Source organism: Corvus kubaryi, unplaced genomic scaffold (genome assembly GCF_017639235.1).
Source record: "Corvus kubaryi isolate FWS band 111438036 unplaced genomic scaffold, C.kubaryi_AGA036_p1.0 split1-65, whole genome shotgun sequence".
Classification (NCBI taxonomy): Eukaryota; Metazoa; Chordata; class Aves; order Passeriformes; family Corvidae; genus Corvus; species Corvus kubaryi.
Genome location: NW_024582080.1, coordinates 6,621,596 through 6,640,191, shown reverse-complemented (window position 1 = coordinate 6,640,191; position 18,596 = coordinate 6,621,596). Strand labels below are relative to the sequence as shown.

General features: G+C 38.1%; 1 protein-coding gene across 6 annotated transcripts in view; it reads left to right on the top strand.

The window, feature by feature from the left end:
- The window catches only part of FRY (FRY microtubule binding protein), a 227,714-nt gene that overhangs the window by 46,498 nt on the left and 162,620 nt on the right, over positions 1 to 18,596 (top strand). For 5 of the 6 annotated variants that reach the window (XM_042014101.1, XM_042014097.1, XM_042014099.1 and 2 more), the window contains exon 2: positions 1,830 to 1,928. The exons of the other annotated variant lie outside the window; for it this stretch is intronic. In XM_042014101.1, coding sequence (XP_041870035.1) covers positions 1,830 to 1,928 — 99 coding nt within the window. The remainder of the gene's footprint in view (positions 1 to 1,829; positions 1,929 to 18,596) is intronic. 6 annotated transcript variants of the gene reach the window in all.

Sequence of the window (18,596 nt, the reverse complement as noted above, 5' to 3'; positions counted from 1 at the left end):
TTTAAGAATGTGGCAATTCCTACTTGTTTCAGCCTAGTCATCTATTAATATAAGTATTTTAAATCTGTATAATTTTGACTCATCCACATTCTTCTAATTGCTGTATGTCTTCTAAGTCTTTTATAACACCATTACGCTGTCTTGCGTTTAGGACGCTGTTGCAATTTAGTCTGAATTCATGGACTTGTTGTTTTCTTTTATTCTATCTTACAGAGCTTTGGTAATACAGTAGTGAATAGTGACACACCAAGGGATCTAGCTGCAAGGAAATATGTCAGTCCATCCATAGGGACTCTTGTTGCTGTCTTGGTGCAAACTCAGGGAGGGGTCTTGCATGTAACAATTTTTTCTTAACCGTGATAGCTAGAAGCTCACTCCTTAAAAATGAAAGCTGAAACCTGAGAAAAGTGAGTTGTCTGCCCTGCCATCATGAAGTTAGTCATTCATGTATGCCTAGGCAGGACTATCCACTAGTGGTATCATTGGGTTATTGTGTTCATCCTCATATGGCACGGGGAAGACAGAAACTGTGTGCTGAGAAACCATGGCATTGCCCAACAGATGCACTGCACAGAGATACTTTTTCCTGCTTTTACAAAGCACTTGATTTCCTCTTGTTCTTTAAATCAGAAATGTTTAGAGCTGCTATATACTTTAGGATGTGGTTAATATCAACTGCTGATATATAAATTTTAGTTTTTAACTGTTTCATGGTTATGCTTTAAAAAAAAAAAATTACTCAGGCACAAGGGAGCATAATCAACATTATAGGGCCATTTATTTTCCATAGAGAGGTTCATCACCTTAATTAGTGGAGTTTGTACAGATCTGCTGATATGGTCTCAGTTCAGCACACTCATGGCCGTGACTGAACCTCACTTTGGTAGGACCATGCAAGAATGAACGGTGTCTTGTCTTAACCTGGAGATAAGCCCCTCACTTGTTAAAGAGAGAAGAAAGAATTGTATAAAGACAGAGTGGGCAACGAAGGGACCTTAGGAGACCATGTCTTCTTGACAGAGCTACCAAGGAAAAGTAAATTAAACTAACTGAAGCAGCATAAAATTAAAATGGATTAGCTAAACATCATTAAATGTGTGTGCTGACTTATGTTCAAAAGCACAGCAGCCTGAAGAAAATGAGTCTGTATTTTTTTAATCTAGGGAAGTGAAGGGTGAATTTTTACTCCTATGTCTTTTTGAAAGAAGGTTGCTGATACTGTTTTTCCCTTTATGCATGGCAAAGACATGAGATTTTGGCTGGGAATGTAAATTGTCTGTAGAAAATAGAATGAGACAGAAATCGCAAAGGTCAAAGTGCTAAAAATATAATGGAAGCCATTCGTATTGTGAGCTAGGGATGTTTGTTTAACTAAGTACCATTGAAAATCCACTTCTAGTACTGTTATTAGTATCTTGTAAGCTTTTTTCCCTTCTCCTTCATCACTTGCATATGTTGGTAGTCTGTATTATTGTTGAATGATGCTTGTTCACTGATGTGTCAGTTTTGAAGAATGGAAGATGAGAAAAATACTTGGGGTTTTCTGCCTCTCCCAGGACCAGGCACACCTCCATTCATGGCTGTATGCCTGTGCCTCAGGTGTTGTCTTCCCAGCCAAAATAAGCTCTGTGAATTCCGTGGGACAAGACGTGATCTCTACTTTGGTAAAAGCAGTGTGGTGTTGCTGTGAGTTAATGTAACGAGAGGGCCACTGCTTAAAAGCACTTTACAGAGCTACTCAAAGTAAGAATGCAGGTTGCTAGTCTGTGATTTTACAGCAGAATAGCTAGTATTTTGTAACAAATTCACTGCTTTTTTTTTTTTTCCAGTGAAAATATTGTCGCAGTTAGAAGTCTTGAGGTACTCTCTCAAAACATTTCTGGAGTGCAGACCAGCATACAGTCTAGCAAAATCACTTTCTAAAATAAGTAAGTTGATTTGATGCCATATTTGCATGTAAATTATAATAATGAAAAATAATGCAAGAAAGAAAGGGTTCTATATATAAGAAGAATTCTTAAAATTCTTAAAAGTTGTTTAACAGTGACATGAATAAACTATATGAGTCGTGCAGCTAAGACAGCCAGTATGTATGACTTACTTTTTACTTTTGACTGGCTCTGTTAATTGGGAAAGACTTGCCAAAATCTAATTACTTTTAATAAGGATGCTTAAAGTCATGGGTACAGTATGTGTCTTGATTCAAATGATTAATAATGATCTGTGTTCAGTATTTTAATTTAGTGAAGATTTGAATATCCTATCTCCTCTCTGCATGGCAATAATGTATGCTTGTGATCTGCATATGATAATTGCTGTTCACTTATGGTACCCCTACTGACATTTGGGAGATTGGCCTGTGTTGGTGCTGCATTTTACAAGTACCATCCAGTAGAAAGGAAGGCAAGTCTGACTTGTCCCAAAGTTTTTCTCTTCCCTTCCTGACTTGAAAAAATTGGCTTGGTTTCCCATTAATACTGTTACCAAGGCCTTCTGTCTGAAAATGGGGGAGGAGGGAGGGGTAGCATTTTTTGTTATTTGCTGTTCATATTGTAAGCTGGCATTAGTTCTGTGTGACTGTGTTTATTGAGCCTTATGATAGGCCTTTGGTGCATTGCTGATTGTGTGTCTACCCATTGATTTGGGTGAGTGGCCACTGCTTTATTAACAGAAATTATGTTATTGATAACATCTTGCTTTGATATGACCTGCATTTTTGTGGTCTCATACATACATATATATATATATATATGTATATATATATATATTACTTAATACACTCTTCAGCATTTTAGTTCTTGCATATTTCTATGAAAGTGACATTTTCTTCTGGAAGGATGGTTTGATGATTCAGAGAAAAGCTCTGGATTCTGCATGAAGTCTGATGTAATAGATGCATGTTATCAGACTCGTTTTCTTCTTGGGTTCACTGGCATTTTATGGAGTGGGGAGAATGATTTCCAAATGTTCTTGTAAGCATGTGATGAAAATGCTGCCTCATCTTTAAGTTATATTTGGGACTTAAATCAGGTTCTCTATGTCCATTGGAGAGTAACTTGAACATGGAAATGAGAGACAAGGTAGGGAGGAAGGTGAAGTTAAGATAAGGAAGGCTTCTTTTGCTATTATGGCTTGGAATTTTGTGGTTTGATTTATTGTTCGTTTGTTTTAAAAACTGTTTAGTTGTCTCCTAGATTTAAATTGCCACCATCAGTTATAGATGTTTCCTCTTGAAAGCAAAGATTCCAGTGTTCAAGTGAATGAACCCAATTGTATTACACAGTAATATACCTCAAATCTTAAATGTCTGAGGATTTGTAGACTTCAATGTGCTGAAAGACCTTGTGAAGCAATTACAGCCCTTGCATCCTGATTTCAGCACAGATATCTGTGTCTGCTGCCTTAGAAACAGCATGTGAAAGAAGAATCTGGTTTAGTTTGCCAGTTTCACCCTTTGGCTCTCTCCTATGTTCTTTCTAGGGGAAAATGATTAAAGTGTAGAGGAAAATCTTTAAACTTGTGCCGAATGTTCATGTTCTGGGAAATATAACGGTTTTGGGATTTTTGTATGTTTACATGGTTTTCATGAACCATTGAACTAATATTCAACACTGGTTGTATCTCAAAAAAAGTATACCATTATAAAACATATTTTAAAATATTTTTAAATGGAAGTCAGTCCTAAGAAATGTTAGCAAAATAGGAAAGAGACAAAAATATTTAAAAATATTTAAGAACAAGTCAGTCACTCTTTCTATCAAATGGTAGTAGCCTTAACTGCATTTCATGTGCAGTAAATCCATGAGGGTTTGTTGACATTATTTCTAAGTAAATCTTTCTTTGGCCATCAAGAGGCAATAGAACTTTTTATTCTTTTTATCCTATTTGAGATGCACTGTGAATGGTGCAATCACTGTAAAAATATGCCCATCTTTGGCCCATAGAGATACATTTTTGTGCTAATGGATTGGACAGATTGTCAATCATTTTTTTCATGAAGTTGTGAAATACATATTTTAATGCATGGAAGACAGACAATATTTTTAAAGTCTTACAGTAGTGCATCTGCAGTAATGAAAAGCTTATCAACCAAGTAAAGTGTTTTAAAAGAATTAGACTTAAAGGTTGTCATAATGGCTTTGATTTGCCTTCTGGCTGATATTTTGTCCCTCTCCTGAGGAGCAATCTTCACATAAGCGAGTGTAGATAATGACATTGAAATTCTCTTGGGACTCTGATGGGTCTGTGGATTTCATACAAATCACTCAAAATATATTTCTTCTCTAGTGTTTGTTTAATTTTGGAGACTTTTGTACACTTATTGGGTGCATTTGGCAGGTAACTAATTTTCAGCTATTTATACTTTACACATTTACACATTTAATTGGAGCATACTATATCCAAGTTAAGTCACCTGATAATCTTGGCATCTCTGAAATAAAAAATTGCATTGCTTTCTTAATTTTATTTTTTTTTTTTGCTGTCTTAGTGTCTTACTGAAGTTGAACTACAACAACAAAAAGTTTAGGATTTTCTGAAAATACTTGCTTAATTTCAAGAAGTATTTTAAAAAGTCAGTATTTTATTAATCTCAGTTCTAGACTGTTGTACCTGAAGATTGGTGTAGAAAGTAGAATTCATCATAGTTACAAAAGACTACCTAATGAAAAATCTTAGAACACAACTAAAGTGAGTTGGAAGATTTTTTTTTTTACTGCGTCTCATGAGAAAAGATACCCTTATGGATGAAATCCTTATGGTACTTCTGGTAAACCAGCTGTAAGCAGATCAATGCTGAGTTCATATACTTAGGTTTTTGTATGGAACGTAGCTCTCATATTAATTTTTTTAAGTGTTTTTAATTAAGAGCGGTTATTTTGGAATGTGTTTTTTTATGAATTTTGGGGGCTGAATCTCAGATTAGGAACCTGACATGAATAGCTCAGGACATTCTTTGTTATATTTGGGGTTTTTGGGAAATTGAATTTGCAGAGTATTTCACAATATGATATCAATTTAAATTCCTTTGCACTGGGTATACTAATGTGTAGCTGCTAGGCAAAGCTAAAATGCAGTATTATATTTAGATGCAATCTCAAAGACCCAACAAATGTCTGTTCATGTTTTTTAATCATATTTTAAGTTGTACTTAAAATTTATTAAAATAAGAAACCTTTTCCATCTATTACTGGAATATATTTCTGTTTCAAGGAAAAAAATGTCTGTAGTTATGCAATGTATGTTGTGTGTGACACAATCCCATGGCTCCTCTTATAAGGACCTGTTGTGTAGTGGGCTTTTACTTATTTAGTTGTTTTAGAACTCCCGGAGGGTATTGATGTGACTTTCTGTGGGATTTTGCTCTGTGTCTTTGGAGTTACTGTTTCATGTTGGCTGTAATGGCAACATGCTTTAGTTGCAGAACATGTTAGAGATTGAGTGTCTATACGGTATCTGTAAGCTCAATTTGTTGTGAATTATCTGCTATCAGAGTAAGCCTTTTCTGGGGTAATTTATGCTGCAAACAATATAAGGCTGGCCCACTAATTATTAAGCACAATCTTAAGTCTGTGTTTTGGTAAGGAGAGGGACAGTTCACAAGTGCCATCTTTCTAACTGTAATCTCATTTGTCCTGTATTTCCTACTTTGTTTAGGATCTTTGAAGTAGTCAGTCTCTTGCTGGCCCATCCTCTCCTGTTGTTCTTATGCAAGTCAGAGAAATCTCTCTCCAGCAAAGTTGCTCCATTTCTTCTGTATTTTGCCTGGATAACTCTCCTGGCAATTCTCAGACCCAGTTCAGAAGTTGGCAAGAGCTGAGGAATCGAGAGAGAACTGGATGTTGCCACCAGCATTTAGATAATGTTTTGCTGTACCCTTGTAGGCTGCTTCATGGCACTTGGCCTCGTGGCAAGAGAACAGCCCCAGGTGCTAATGAAGGCATGGCATTCACAGTCCTACACAGTTGAATCACCAGTCTGTCCAGCAGAATGTAACTTTAATTACCACAGAGGTCATTAAAACTCAGCACCAGTTTGCTCAGTGAGTCACAATAAAGTACTTCTGATAAGACTTGTTTAGATTTATCATGGACAGTTACTGACTCGTCTATAGAGAATCACTCAAGTATTAAATTTCCACTAGTTGCTGAGGCTCTGTTCCAAAGTAAAAAGTCTAATCTGCAGCAGAGGTTTTGCTATTACAGAAAGATGCCAGGGTGAAAGAAGGATGACAAGAAAAGCAGAATACCAGAGACTAAATTAAGCTCACAAGATGGAATTTCAGGGTCTGAAATGTAATTTTCTGCCCAGTGAATTGAGGATAAACAAAACATATGTGTACAAGTCCAATTTTAAATCTGTTCTGGAACTAGAAAATCAGCAGTTCTCTCTTTAGAAGCTAGTAATAATGTAATTCAAGTTTAGATTTGTCATACTAAATGTTGTTGGACTCGTAAGCAAGAGTAGTGTCACAGTTCGTCCTTTATCTGGTTTCAGGGTTAAGAATACTTCTGCATAATCTATTGTAATATTTTTATTCTTCCCACTTGAAAGCCCATCCTAAAAGAGGTCTCAGTGACTTTGTAAACTTCACTCATCAGCAAGGAGAATGATGGTGATGGAGATGGAGAAGGCCCAAGTAGCCAGTGCTGCCTTTGCCTCAGTCTTTACCTTCAGGACATCTTCAGGAATCCCAGGACCCAGAGACCAGTGGGAAGGCCTGAACTAAGGCTTTACCCTTGGTACAGGGATAACAGGTTAGGGAACATTTGAAACAAGCTGGGCATCCATGGGACCTGACAGGATGCAAGCACAAGTGCTGAGGAAGCTGGCTGGCATCATGGTCCAGCCAGTCCTGACAGTCTTTGAAAGCTCATGGCTGCTGGGGGAGGTTCCTGAGGACTGGAAGAGACCAAAAGTGACTCCTCTCTCCAGGAGGGGCAAGAAGAAGGATCTGGGAGCTGCTGGCTGGTAGTCCTCACCATAATCCCTGGGAAAGTGATGGGGCAAATAATCCTATAATCAATTTCCAAACATAAGAAAAGTAGGTGTTCGGGAGCAGTCAGCATGTTTGTATGAAGGGGAAATCATGCTTTACGAACTCAATAGCCTTCTAAAACAATGGATAGCCAGCTTGGTGGATGGTGGAAGATCAAAGGATACTGTTTGTTTCAACTTTAGAAAGGCTTTCGACAGTATCTCCTTGAACATCATCATAGACAAAATGATGAAATACAAACTTGATGAATGAACAGTGAGGTGAGCTGAAGGCTGAGCTGCCAGGCTGACTGGGTTCTGATTAACAGCATGAAGGCTCACAGAGGAGGTCAGTCACTAACAGCATAGCCCAGGGGTTGATACTGGAGCCAGTACTGTTTAACAGGAATCTCATGAAGCTCAATGAAAGGAAAAGTCAAGTTAATACAATTTTAACACAGTTTTCTTCAGTATTTCCCCTACTACTTCCACAAGTACTTTCGTTCACTCTGTATTACTGAAAATCTTACCAATTCTCCTACTCTACTTTCCAAGATTATTATAATTGTTTAGGCATTTCCTGATTATTCTGTTCATTGACAACCTTTCTCATGAAATAGTTCCAGAAAATAGACTCTGCTTTTTTTATTCTTTTTGTGGAAGAGAAATGGTGAAACTGTCAAGCAATCCTATAGGCCTACTTCATTGTGTGTTGCCTATAAGCAAGGCCCATTGTTGCAGGAGTTGCAGACACCTTTCTTTTCTAAGCTCCCTTGCTTTCCTCCACTCCTGATACTTGCATAAGGAATAGTGGTAGGAACTTCCATGAGCATTAGCATTGCTCCTTTCTCACAGTAGAGGTCTAGAAGGAACAGATGCAGTAAGTTTAACAGATTTATCATCCTATAAGGACTGATCATCACTGTACATTCCAGCTTTTTAAATCTTCAAGCTCATTTTCTGACCATGCTTCTTGCAATTAGAGCTAAAATGTATCTATTCCTGCAACAGCCAAAGTTTAATAAGAGCTCAGCCAGAAAAGTGGCTTGGAAGAATGTTCTTACCATAAAATGCATTGCCTCTTACGGGTGTCTGTAAATGCATATGAGCAGTTGGGAAAGCTGTTTAACCACGTAATCCCTGTGAAAAGCTCTGATTTTTTTAACAGGTTGGGGTTTTTTTTTAATATAGAAGCATTATTTTCCTTTGCTTCTTTCCCCCACCTGAACACCTATCAGGCTCCATTGCATTGACCTGTGGGGATACTCATGGCCACATTCATAACTGAAGGTAATGAAGGTAATACTGTAGCCCCCAAGACACACCCACTCCTCAAATCAAACTTCTGTTCCTAACTAGTGCCAGCACAAGGAGACCTGATGGAAATTATGAGGGACAGGGAGAGGATGGAAGAATTTCACAGCTTTTTCAACAGTAGCACAATCTCAGGTTAGCTTAATCAAACAAGAAAAAACACACTTTGGGTGAAATCTGTCTTATTATCAGATGGGGGAGAAGTATCCTGTTCTTGGAGAAGTTTCCATTTTATAAAGGGTTCTGCCTGTGCTGATGCTATGTTTTTAGTTAACTGAATTAGTCAGTAGCTAGCAATGACCTCCCTTGATCTGTGGAAGAGTTCAGGCAAGGTTTGTGCATTGCAGCTCAGTGTGAGTCGGGAGGATTTGGTGTCACTGAGCACCGGTACCCGACTGAGCATGAGCTCCAGTTCCACACCCAGCACTGCCTGCAGCTACACTGGAAGGTTTCAAAGCAGGTGAATCCCAGTTATTTTTTTATGATCACCATTCCCTTTTGAATAAGGTTGCTATAAAAGTTAACTGGATTTTTTCCAGATCTAAGCATCATATTCAAATAAAAGTATTCTGTCTCAGTGAATTGTTTTCAATTATATATCCTATATTTTAGATCTCACTTCACAGCTGAGAAGCCAAACCAGAGATGAAAAAGAAAGAACTATTTTCCTCTTCTGATCTGGCAAAAAAAAAAAAAAAAGGGGAGAGAATAAGATCTGCTAATTTTAATAAGTTTTAAAAATTTGAGTTTAGATTTTCAAAGCCTTTAATGATGCAGTAGACAAACAAGTATTTGGGAGTTTGATACTTAACCAGATTAGACAATAATATACAAAGCAACTGTTAGATGTTTCAGAAGCTAAATGCCTTTGAAAATCTAGGCTCTGGTGACTCAAAATCCTTAATCATTTTAAGTGTAGTTAAAGCAACTATAATTACTACTGCCTTTTCTAGGAAACTGTTCAGTTTAAAATGTGACATCATTTTGTGCTTTCTTCCGTGTGTACTAAGCCTAAAGTACTTTCTTTTTTCTTTTAGTTAATAAAAAGCAGATTGTATATTTTGTTTTGTACATTACATTCTATCACTAAATTGCAGTTTCCATTCAAATGTAGCATGCAAGAAACCTTGAGTAACATAACCCTCTTAAACAGGAAGAAAAAATTTACCTTTTTCCAACATAAGCAGGCAGCTCTGTTAGACCTCATATCTCTGGGAGAACCAAGACATTTTTCGTTTGGCATGAAGGGATGGACTCTGAAGGATATAAAAGACCCAGTGACAAAGACTGCATGTATATTTAACTTGGCCACTGTGAGGACACTTGTGCTTCTGTAGAACAGCAGCAAGTTGGAGGATGCTGGAGCTCTTCTATTGCCTGTGCCCAGATCGAAGTGTTGCTGTTGCAAAACCTTCACCACAGCAGGGGAGAGCCCTCGAACAAGTGCTCATCAGTTAAAAAGTACTATGTTCAGGGGGAAAAAAAAAGCAGCAAAGAAAGGCTCTCTCTCTGAAATTGAGATCTCTCCTGGCACAGATTACTCCAAAAGATGAAACAATACATACTTACAGATAATGTTCCAATGGAAAAAAAAAAAAAAAAATTTTGCAAGTCAGAACAAGTGTTCTTATGTAAGATCAGTGAGATTTTTTTTTTAACCAAATTGTTGTCTCCTATCTAGCCAGCATCTAAACACACTGTTGTGCAAGTTAAGGGTGTTACATGGTAAACTCCAGATGTTGTGTCTCACCAGTGTTTGCCTAGGAGGGTTATGTGGAAAGTGAATTCAAAACTACATAAAACAAGACATATTCCCTTCGACAACTGATTAGGATTGAAATGGTTTGCTGACAGCAATTCTTGAAAGAATGGAGAAAATAATTTTGAATAATAACAGGAGAGCTCTAAGGCAGAAGTTGTAACTGAACGGTATGCATGTAATGAGAAATGTGAGGGAAAAGCAACCGTGAGAAACAGAAATTTCACGGTAAAATCATATGGCCTGGTTTTTCCTGACTACTTCACAGCAGTCCCTTATGTAAAGTTGCTGTAAAGTAGCCAGTGGCTTGAGTCATGAAGATTTTTGCTGACAGCTATTTATGTTTACTTTGGATATTCAGAAATATTTTCAAAGGGATGAAGGGCATGGTGACAGCCTAATTATTAAAGGTATCAAGTGAGCTAAGAAGTGTATGTGCATGTCCTGTTTCTAACCTACAGTCAGGGAAAGAAAAATTTATTTTTTGGTCTACCACCGGGCATGACTTCTTGGGCAGTCCTGATTTTTGAAGTATTTGTTCTTCCCACCTTGAAACAAAAAAGTTTTAAAAATTGTAGATGTTATCTAGCTTAGTCATTAGGTCCCTGGTCTAACTGGAGGTAGCACTGATCTGAGCTCCCTGAACTTGAACTTTCTATTAGCAGCTCTGCGTAAAATGAGAAAAAACCTGTTACACTGCAATGAGCCAGGCTCTAGCTATTCCAAGCACTTCACTCACAGCGGGGGCCTGAGTCCTGCTCTGAATGATGTGCAGTCTTGTTTGTGGCAGTACATGTCTGGGAAGTACATGTCAAGGAAGGAAGATTGGTGGCAGCGATACAAATTTGATACTTCATCATTTGAAGGATAAGCTATGGCCAGCTAAATCTGATGGTGCTCAGTTTCCCTGTTTCAGCCACGTAATTCTTACGCAGCTGTTGCAAGAGGTTTTTTGGAATCATTCAGAGTGGACACTGTACCCATAAGACCCACCTGAGGAGACTGGAGGTGTTTGCATTACAGGGCCACGTGTGCCAGCTCTGACCTGGCTGGTCTGACCCTCTCTCTGACAGCGGGCAGAGCCTGATACCTGATAGGAAGGTGTAAGAGGCAGCAAATGTAGTACAGTCTGATCCCATGTCCATCTCATCTTGATCTATAGTAGATGGAAGCTGGTTGAAATCCTTCCAACATCTTCTGTTCTCATTTTATGAAAGAAGTAAAAAATTGACTTATTTTCTAAGGTTGATGTTTCTAGTGGAGCAAAGGGACATAACCACAAGGATACCTTTCTACCAAATAATGTAAACATTGAGGTGTGAGTATCCAAATAGGTCAGTCAGAAAGGAAGAAGTGTTAATAATTAAAGACAGAATGAGAGAATGGAAAGGAAAGTTTATAAAAAGAACAAGTAAGCAAGTAGCCTGTCACTGGACCATCTTATTTAAAGTCAGGGATAGCTTTAAGAACTGGCCTGGCAGAATTAAGAGAAAGAAAATATGTCTGTAAATGTATTTGAAGTTCAAGAAAACATTTCTGTTAAAAATCACACTCAGGAAGTGCATACATTGAGATAAGATCTGTCTGAGGGATGGATTAGTATTAGAGAACAAATTAGAGCTACTGCACTGAAAATTCCACCTCCTAATTAGATAATCAATGAAAACATCATACACATGCAACATGTTACACGGAGGTGTCTTGTGGAAAATGAATGTTTTGAACTTGTTATTCTACAGGGGAGACAAAAGTAGGGTGTGTGATACGCTTTGTATTTGGGTCAGGGGTGCCTTGGTTTTGGTATCAGCTCACCACTCCAAGTGGGTACACCCCCGTCTTTGTCTCTCTTGCTGTGCTTTCAGTCACATCTCGGGCACCTCTCTGAAAAGGTGGGAGCTTTTCCTTTCCCACGGCAGTGCCCAGCCAGCTGCCTCTCATATGCCTGAGGAGGAAAGGGAAAGGGGAGTTTTGCCCAGCTCCACGGCTGTGGCAGAACAGGGGGAGAGCTGTTCTTGGAATCTCGGGGTGTGTCTGTGAGCACAAGAATGAGGAGAAACAAAGCCGAGAACTCTTATGATCTCAGCTACAGTAACATACAGTAATTGTGAGCCATCCCTAGAGACCCTGTAGGAGCAAATAGGTTGCTTTGAACAATGGCATGTGATGGAAGGTGTCCCTGCCTGTGGCAGGGGTTTGGAATAGTCAATCTTCAAAGGTCCCATCCAACCCCAACCATTCTGTGACTCTGAATATCTAGCAATGGGCATGCTCCAGCCCTTCCCTTCCTGGCTTCCACCTCTCTGCCCTCCCACAGAGTTTCCTGGAGGGTAGAAGACATACATCTGCGTGACAGAAGGAAAGGGAGTTTATGACTTAATACGGCCCTAAATTTTGCAGTATTTGAGGGTTCAGTCTATGTGTTGTGTCATGAGGAAATATGTGTAATAACTTGAGAAAAAGAGGGACAGCCACAAAATCTGGGTTCCCTCTGTTCTAGACTGGTACCAATCTCTTACAAGTAAATTAGCAAATACAAATTATACTTTGAGTGTGTGGATGGGGTTCAGCTACACCATCTCATCTCTGAAACAAGCACCCAAAATCAGAGTCACCTTCAGTGGCAGTTTGGAAATTTCCTGCTATGAGGAAGTTCTGACACATCATGCTAGGATGTTTGGAGAGTATGATATATAAACTTGTCTCCAAAATACAGATAAGAGTTTGTTAACAAAACTGAGAAGGGAAGAAGTTTATAGGATTCCAGTAATGGAAAACAGCTTGTTTAGGGATGGTTCCTGGGACCTTCAGGTGAAAATCAGGAAGAAAATACTGCTCAAAAGTTATTCCTCATGCCTGATAATGCCTGTGGGCTGTGTTTGTGGGACACAGGCTCTATTTTGACATGCACAGCAATATTTCTTGCATCAGTGTTGCCTGAGTCTGTGCCCCAGTGGTAGTGGTGCAGATTTCCTAATGGGTTATAGGATGGTGTGTTTTTAGCATGCGTATGGTAAGTCTGGGCAAAGAAAATTTGTTCCTGGCTGGCTGATGCTTCCAGACACTGTTCAGCTAGGGAGAAACTCAGAGATGGATGACAGAGTCCTAAGAGGACATGTCAGTTTGACAGCTCCAAAGAAAAATCAAGGGAAGGATAATAGTACTATGAATCTTGAAGGCGTAATTCCAACACTAACCAATTAATCCTCTGCAAAATGCCTAGTTATCATTTGTTATTTATAGATAAGGCACAAACTCCTTACAACCTTCTAATGAATTCACTAAACAAGCTGAGGATGAGAGCTGGGTAATGTGTGAATCTATAATATATCTATGAAAATACGTTATTTTATTCTATTCAATACCATTTAATAGGTTTCTATTTAAATATTTTATATAATTGTACCCAAATTGCCTGATGTCCTTGCTGCAGAAATACAAACATGTGCTTCATTTCAGAGCTGCTGTCTTCCATTTTGACACAGTTTATGATGTAAACATGCATTCCCTATGCATTATTTACCGTTCTCTTGTTTCTGCCTGTTTTGCTTCCTATCACTAGGTGGCAATAGCTGAACAGTCACTTACAAACAGGAGGCGAAACAAAATGGTGCAGCAAAACTAATGAGACATAAACTAAGAAGGATTTCTATTGCTTTATTTAAAGATTATAATATTAAATGAGATTTCCTTACTGAAATCTTATTTTGTGCAGTACTTTCTGTCACTCTGTTCTTTTAATTTGGATCATAGCAAGATGTTTGTTTTACCTTGTTAAAATACAAGACGTCGTAGTACAAAAAATTTGATTGATTTAGATACTACAATTTTGATCTTTGTTTCGGCAGAGGACATTAGTAAAGCTGTGGATCTAATGTACGTGTTATGTCATATCTGCCAGTCTCTGTGAATAGCTCCCATAGCTTAGGGTATCTATAATCATGCTAGACACCTATATTTAGGCACTGGAATACCATTGAACTATGACCAGTATCCATCTGAAAGCTAGCACAGTCTTTCAGGAGCAGAGCAGAAAGAGGTTCCCAGAGAAGGGAATGTTAAATTGTGAATCCAATGCAGCCTTATCCCAGGCAATGACAATATCCTTTTTTGTTTTCCTCTGTTAGGTGTGTTCTGCACTGAAGTCAAATAAATCTGGGAATCACTCTTTGTAGGGTTGCTTTATTTTACCCAAGAGGACTTGACTGTATCAAAACCACAAAGACCCTAATAAGCAGCCCTTGCTTATTCCTGAGGTGCAAACCTCCAGACAGCCAAACTTTTATACAAACTGTATCGGTGTGAATCCAATCTGATTCCCTGGAAATCAGAGACACGGGTATAAGTCAACATATAGTATTATTGGGCTAAAAGGACATAGTATTTGACCCAAAATAAGGAGTAAAAGCTATATGAAGCCATATAAAATAATAATAATAGTAATAATAGTAATAATAATGCATGTTAAAATCTCAGTAGTTCAGCACAGCTCCTTTTGGCTTTGAGATCTGTGTCCACATCACTTCTTGGAAGACAAAATTTGAATCTATATTTGCTTTGTTACTGCTGTCATCCCTTAGAGGCTTTCAGCTACTCTTCGCATTTTGCCTCAGATTCTGAAGAGTTAAGATTGCAAAATCCACATAGGCCCTTTCATACCAAGCTAAAATGAGCCCTAGAAGATTGTGCAAGACTGTGCTATATTCAAACCTCCGTGTGCTTTTTTAAGGATTCCTGCAAGCATTGCTTGAAAACATAGAGGACTAAACTGCCTGAATGACTGTAATAAACAGTAGTCACTAAAACTGTAAACAAAATTGGTACCTATGCTACTAAATATTAAGAATCTAAAAATCGAGTTTACAAAAGTAGTTACCCTAAGTATCATGTGTATACAGTGAGGAGAAACAGGCTGCTTTGAACAAATAATTGTGTTCTTTGCGGATACTCTTTGGAACTGTTGTGTCATGCTGAAGGCACTCACCTCCCAGTGTAGGCATCTGAGCTGGATGCCTCAAGATAGATACTGTGAATACCTCCAGCAGTATGTGGTTTTGTTATTCTTGTTCCTTTGCTGAGTGAAAACTTTGGAAATCTATTTTTCATATGTTTTGCAGTGACAATAGCTGTTCATGCAGCATTCTGCTCACAAGAACACTTCTGACCATGCTGATGAACAGCATCTCCCAGCTTCTTTTTCCCAAAGCTGGGGCATGGAAACTCCACAGCTCCAGACTTTGTTCAGACAGAGAAGGGTATTAGGCAGGTAACCAAGGTTCCTGGATATGTGTTTCCTCTGATCTCAGAAAACAATGAGAGAACAGAAGGTGCTCTGTGTGTCACAAATGTGGAGTGTGAGTTACACACAAACGTGCATAGTTTAAACAATGCTTATTGTAAGCAGCAGGTACTTCATCATGGCAGACACATGAACAGCCTTACATTTTGAATCTATGGTTTCTTTTGGTGGAAAAAACCTCCGACATTGTTAGTCAATTCCCATGTAGTAATAACATGAAAAAGAAGCCTAGTGTACTTGTAAATATCTAAGTCTGTAATACCCCTCATCAGACAATTTACTTTCACTGACAGATTTCATATGCTCATGCCTGTCTATCTTTCACAGCCTGGAATATGTAATTAAATTGTGAATATTGCAAAGTCAACATGAATGAAAGAGGAAGCTATATAATTTCAAAATTTCTTAGTCTTGTGAGCCTCCCAAAAATAAGTTCAGAACACTAAAATAGAGTGCTTATGTTTCTGCCATTTCAGTGTGTTATTCCTGTTTTAGGACTGTTTCCAAAATGTGAGTAAAATCATTATGTATGGAGGATGTCTTACTTGCAAATTTAGGCTGGCAAATATTTAAATTTAATTTAGCATTTAAATTTTTTTTAAAAAAATTATGACTAATGCTAGAAATTAGTAAGATTTTAATTGATTATACTTTTAAAGAAGCTGTTAGAACAATAGTTAAATTCTGAGGCATTTATGTTATGGGTGATACTTTTGAAAGCAGAAGCAATAATGGAGGAGTATCAAATCTGAAATAAATCTTAACAACTACCATTCTGTATTAACTCATTCATATGATGCCAAAAAGACAGACTCTAAGAGTGGTGGCATTTTTCTTTAATATGCTTTGTCTTAATGTATCCTTTAAGCTTTTCAGTGTTTTAGTGCAACATCATACTGTCAGTGGAAGCACACAAAAGGTAGACACGTTCTTCAGAAAGAATACTAAGTGGTGAGAGCAGTGAGGTTCTGCATTAATGTTGTGGTGGAATGCTTTAAAAAGACCTACTATATGTGAAATAGAATTACTTTGGCTCCATATCACTTTGGAGAAAGTCAGTAAAAAGGTGCTGGGGATCTGCCACTCCTAGACAGATAGCTGAATGTAGCTGTAGTCTTTTTAATGTCAGTCCACAGGGAAGTGCAAGTAGGCATGAGGTGATACTTGAACATCCCAGACACAAACTCTACCTACGATAGTCAAATCCAGGTATCCTTGGATGAGATAGCCCATTTATTTCTTCACCAAATGATCACAAAGTCAGGAAATTATTGTTAGACTGCTTAGACCTGATAACTGGTGAAGACCAGGTGGCAGGAACATTACTGGATCCTGTTCATACAAGCTGATTCAGAATAAGCAAGGATAGATCTGCAGATTTGAAAATACAAACTTGAGAAATAAAAATGGACTGGACAGTGACAATTAAGAAAACTGCCTGTGCAGGATGTCTGAAATTTCTTTAACTTGAAAGCACCAAGACCAACCAACCAACAAAACCCTAAACTTTTCATTCTGCCTGTGAGGGAAACACGGGACCCTCAGGAGCATTCCATGGGGCCAATGGGTCACCCATGTCACCTGGTACTCTCCCGATAGCAGCAGTACAAAAGATGAGCTGAGTAAGACTATGTGAAGGAATTAAAACCAAGTGGTTAAGCATTCTTGCTCCTTTGCATCTTTGAAACAAGAACATTGATTTTAAAGAGTCCAGTATCCAGTGAGGATGAGAGATGGAGTAAGAATAAGATTTGACCACTACTGTGTGAATGCTTTTGCCTTTAGTTTTCATTTTGCCTTGTAGAAGAACAGAGGTAGGAGGAGTAATACTAACAGAACAAAAAATCAATTGTGAGGTGGAAAAAACCCCCAAATGTCTTCAAATTCACATTACAAAAACCAGCTAACTTCCCATTCATTCACTCATTTCCAAGGAAGAGCAGGCATATGCAGTTGCAGCTTGGCTAATGAAATTTTTGTTGAGCGCATCAAAAGAGGGATTCTGCCCTGTAAATATAAACCACAGGTTTTATGGGGGGAGAATGATCTGTATCAGCAGAGAGGCTGCTTGATACTCAAGACTGAAACAAAATTTGGTGGGAGATTATATTTAAAGGTGTGAATTTAATTCAAAATTGGGTAAAATAGAATATGGATTTAGGAAATACAACTACTTGCAAATTAACCTCAATAAGAGAGTTGCAATAAAATTAATATATCAGTCATCCCCAGAAAAGCATTTGGTATAACACCACAGAGGAAAATGTTACTTAAATCCTTGAACGTAGGAGTTAATGCAATATTTGTGATGGTGAATAAGGAGTTCAAAACCTACTTGGCATTGTCTCTGCTGAAAAATCAGTTAGTGGGATGGTGGGAAGTCATCAGTCCTAGATCTTGGAACGTCCCTTATTTTGGTGTTGAATTTACCTTTAATTGTAAAAAGCTGGAGTGTGCTGGCTAAACAGGATGGCACAATGAGGAGGCTTTGTCAGTGTAGGGGTAGGGGAAGAGGTACAAATGGGACAGCAGGGTCTCAGTATAAATTGGGGATGCACAGCGACAGCAATGGGATGATAATTAACAGCACAGGGAGGAAGAGCTGATCAGCTTTCATTGACATAGCTGGTGAGATCAAACCTGAGATACTCTGAACGTTTCTGGTTGTTCATGTCCGTAAAAGGGTGTAAACAGGTTTTGAGTGAAGTTCATTTAGGAACTGAAAGAGGTTTACAAAGTGAGTTTCTGCAACACCCTTTCATTAGTGAGGACACAAAACCTTATCTCTAGATGAGGTATGTTTACAGAAGACATTTAGCATATTTTCAGTGAGAACCACAGGAGCTTGGTCTCAATGACCCTTGTATTCCTCAGTTTCCAATCCAAACATCAAATATTCTGCATACTGAAACTAAAAATAATGTGTGAATACAATTGCTGACAAAGTTTTTAGAAGAATCAGCAGCAGACAAGCTCTGTTTTGTCTCAGATACTGTAATTATGAAATGCTGCAGGAAATTTATTCCACTAAGTGAGAAAAAAAAGTACTGTTATTCCCAGGAAATAATATCTGGAAGGGTGATACCAAGAATATATGAAACAAAAAGTATTTTGGAAACTGATTCTTATTTTTCTTCATTACCATTAAAACATGCATACTGATGTAGTGTGATTATGTGAAATAAAACCTTAGGAATATGGAAATTGTACCTAGCAATTAAGTATTTTGTAGAAAATAAAGAGAGATTAACA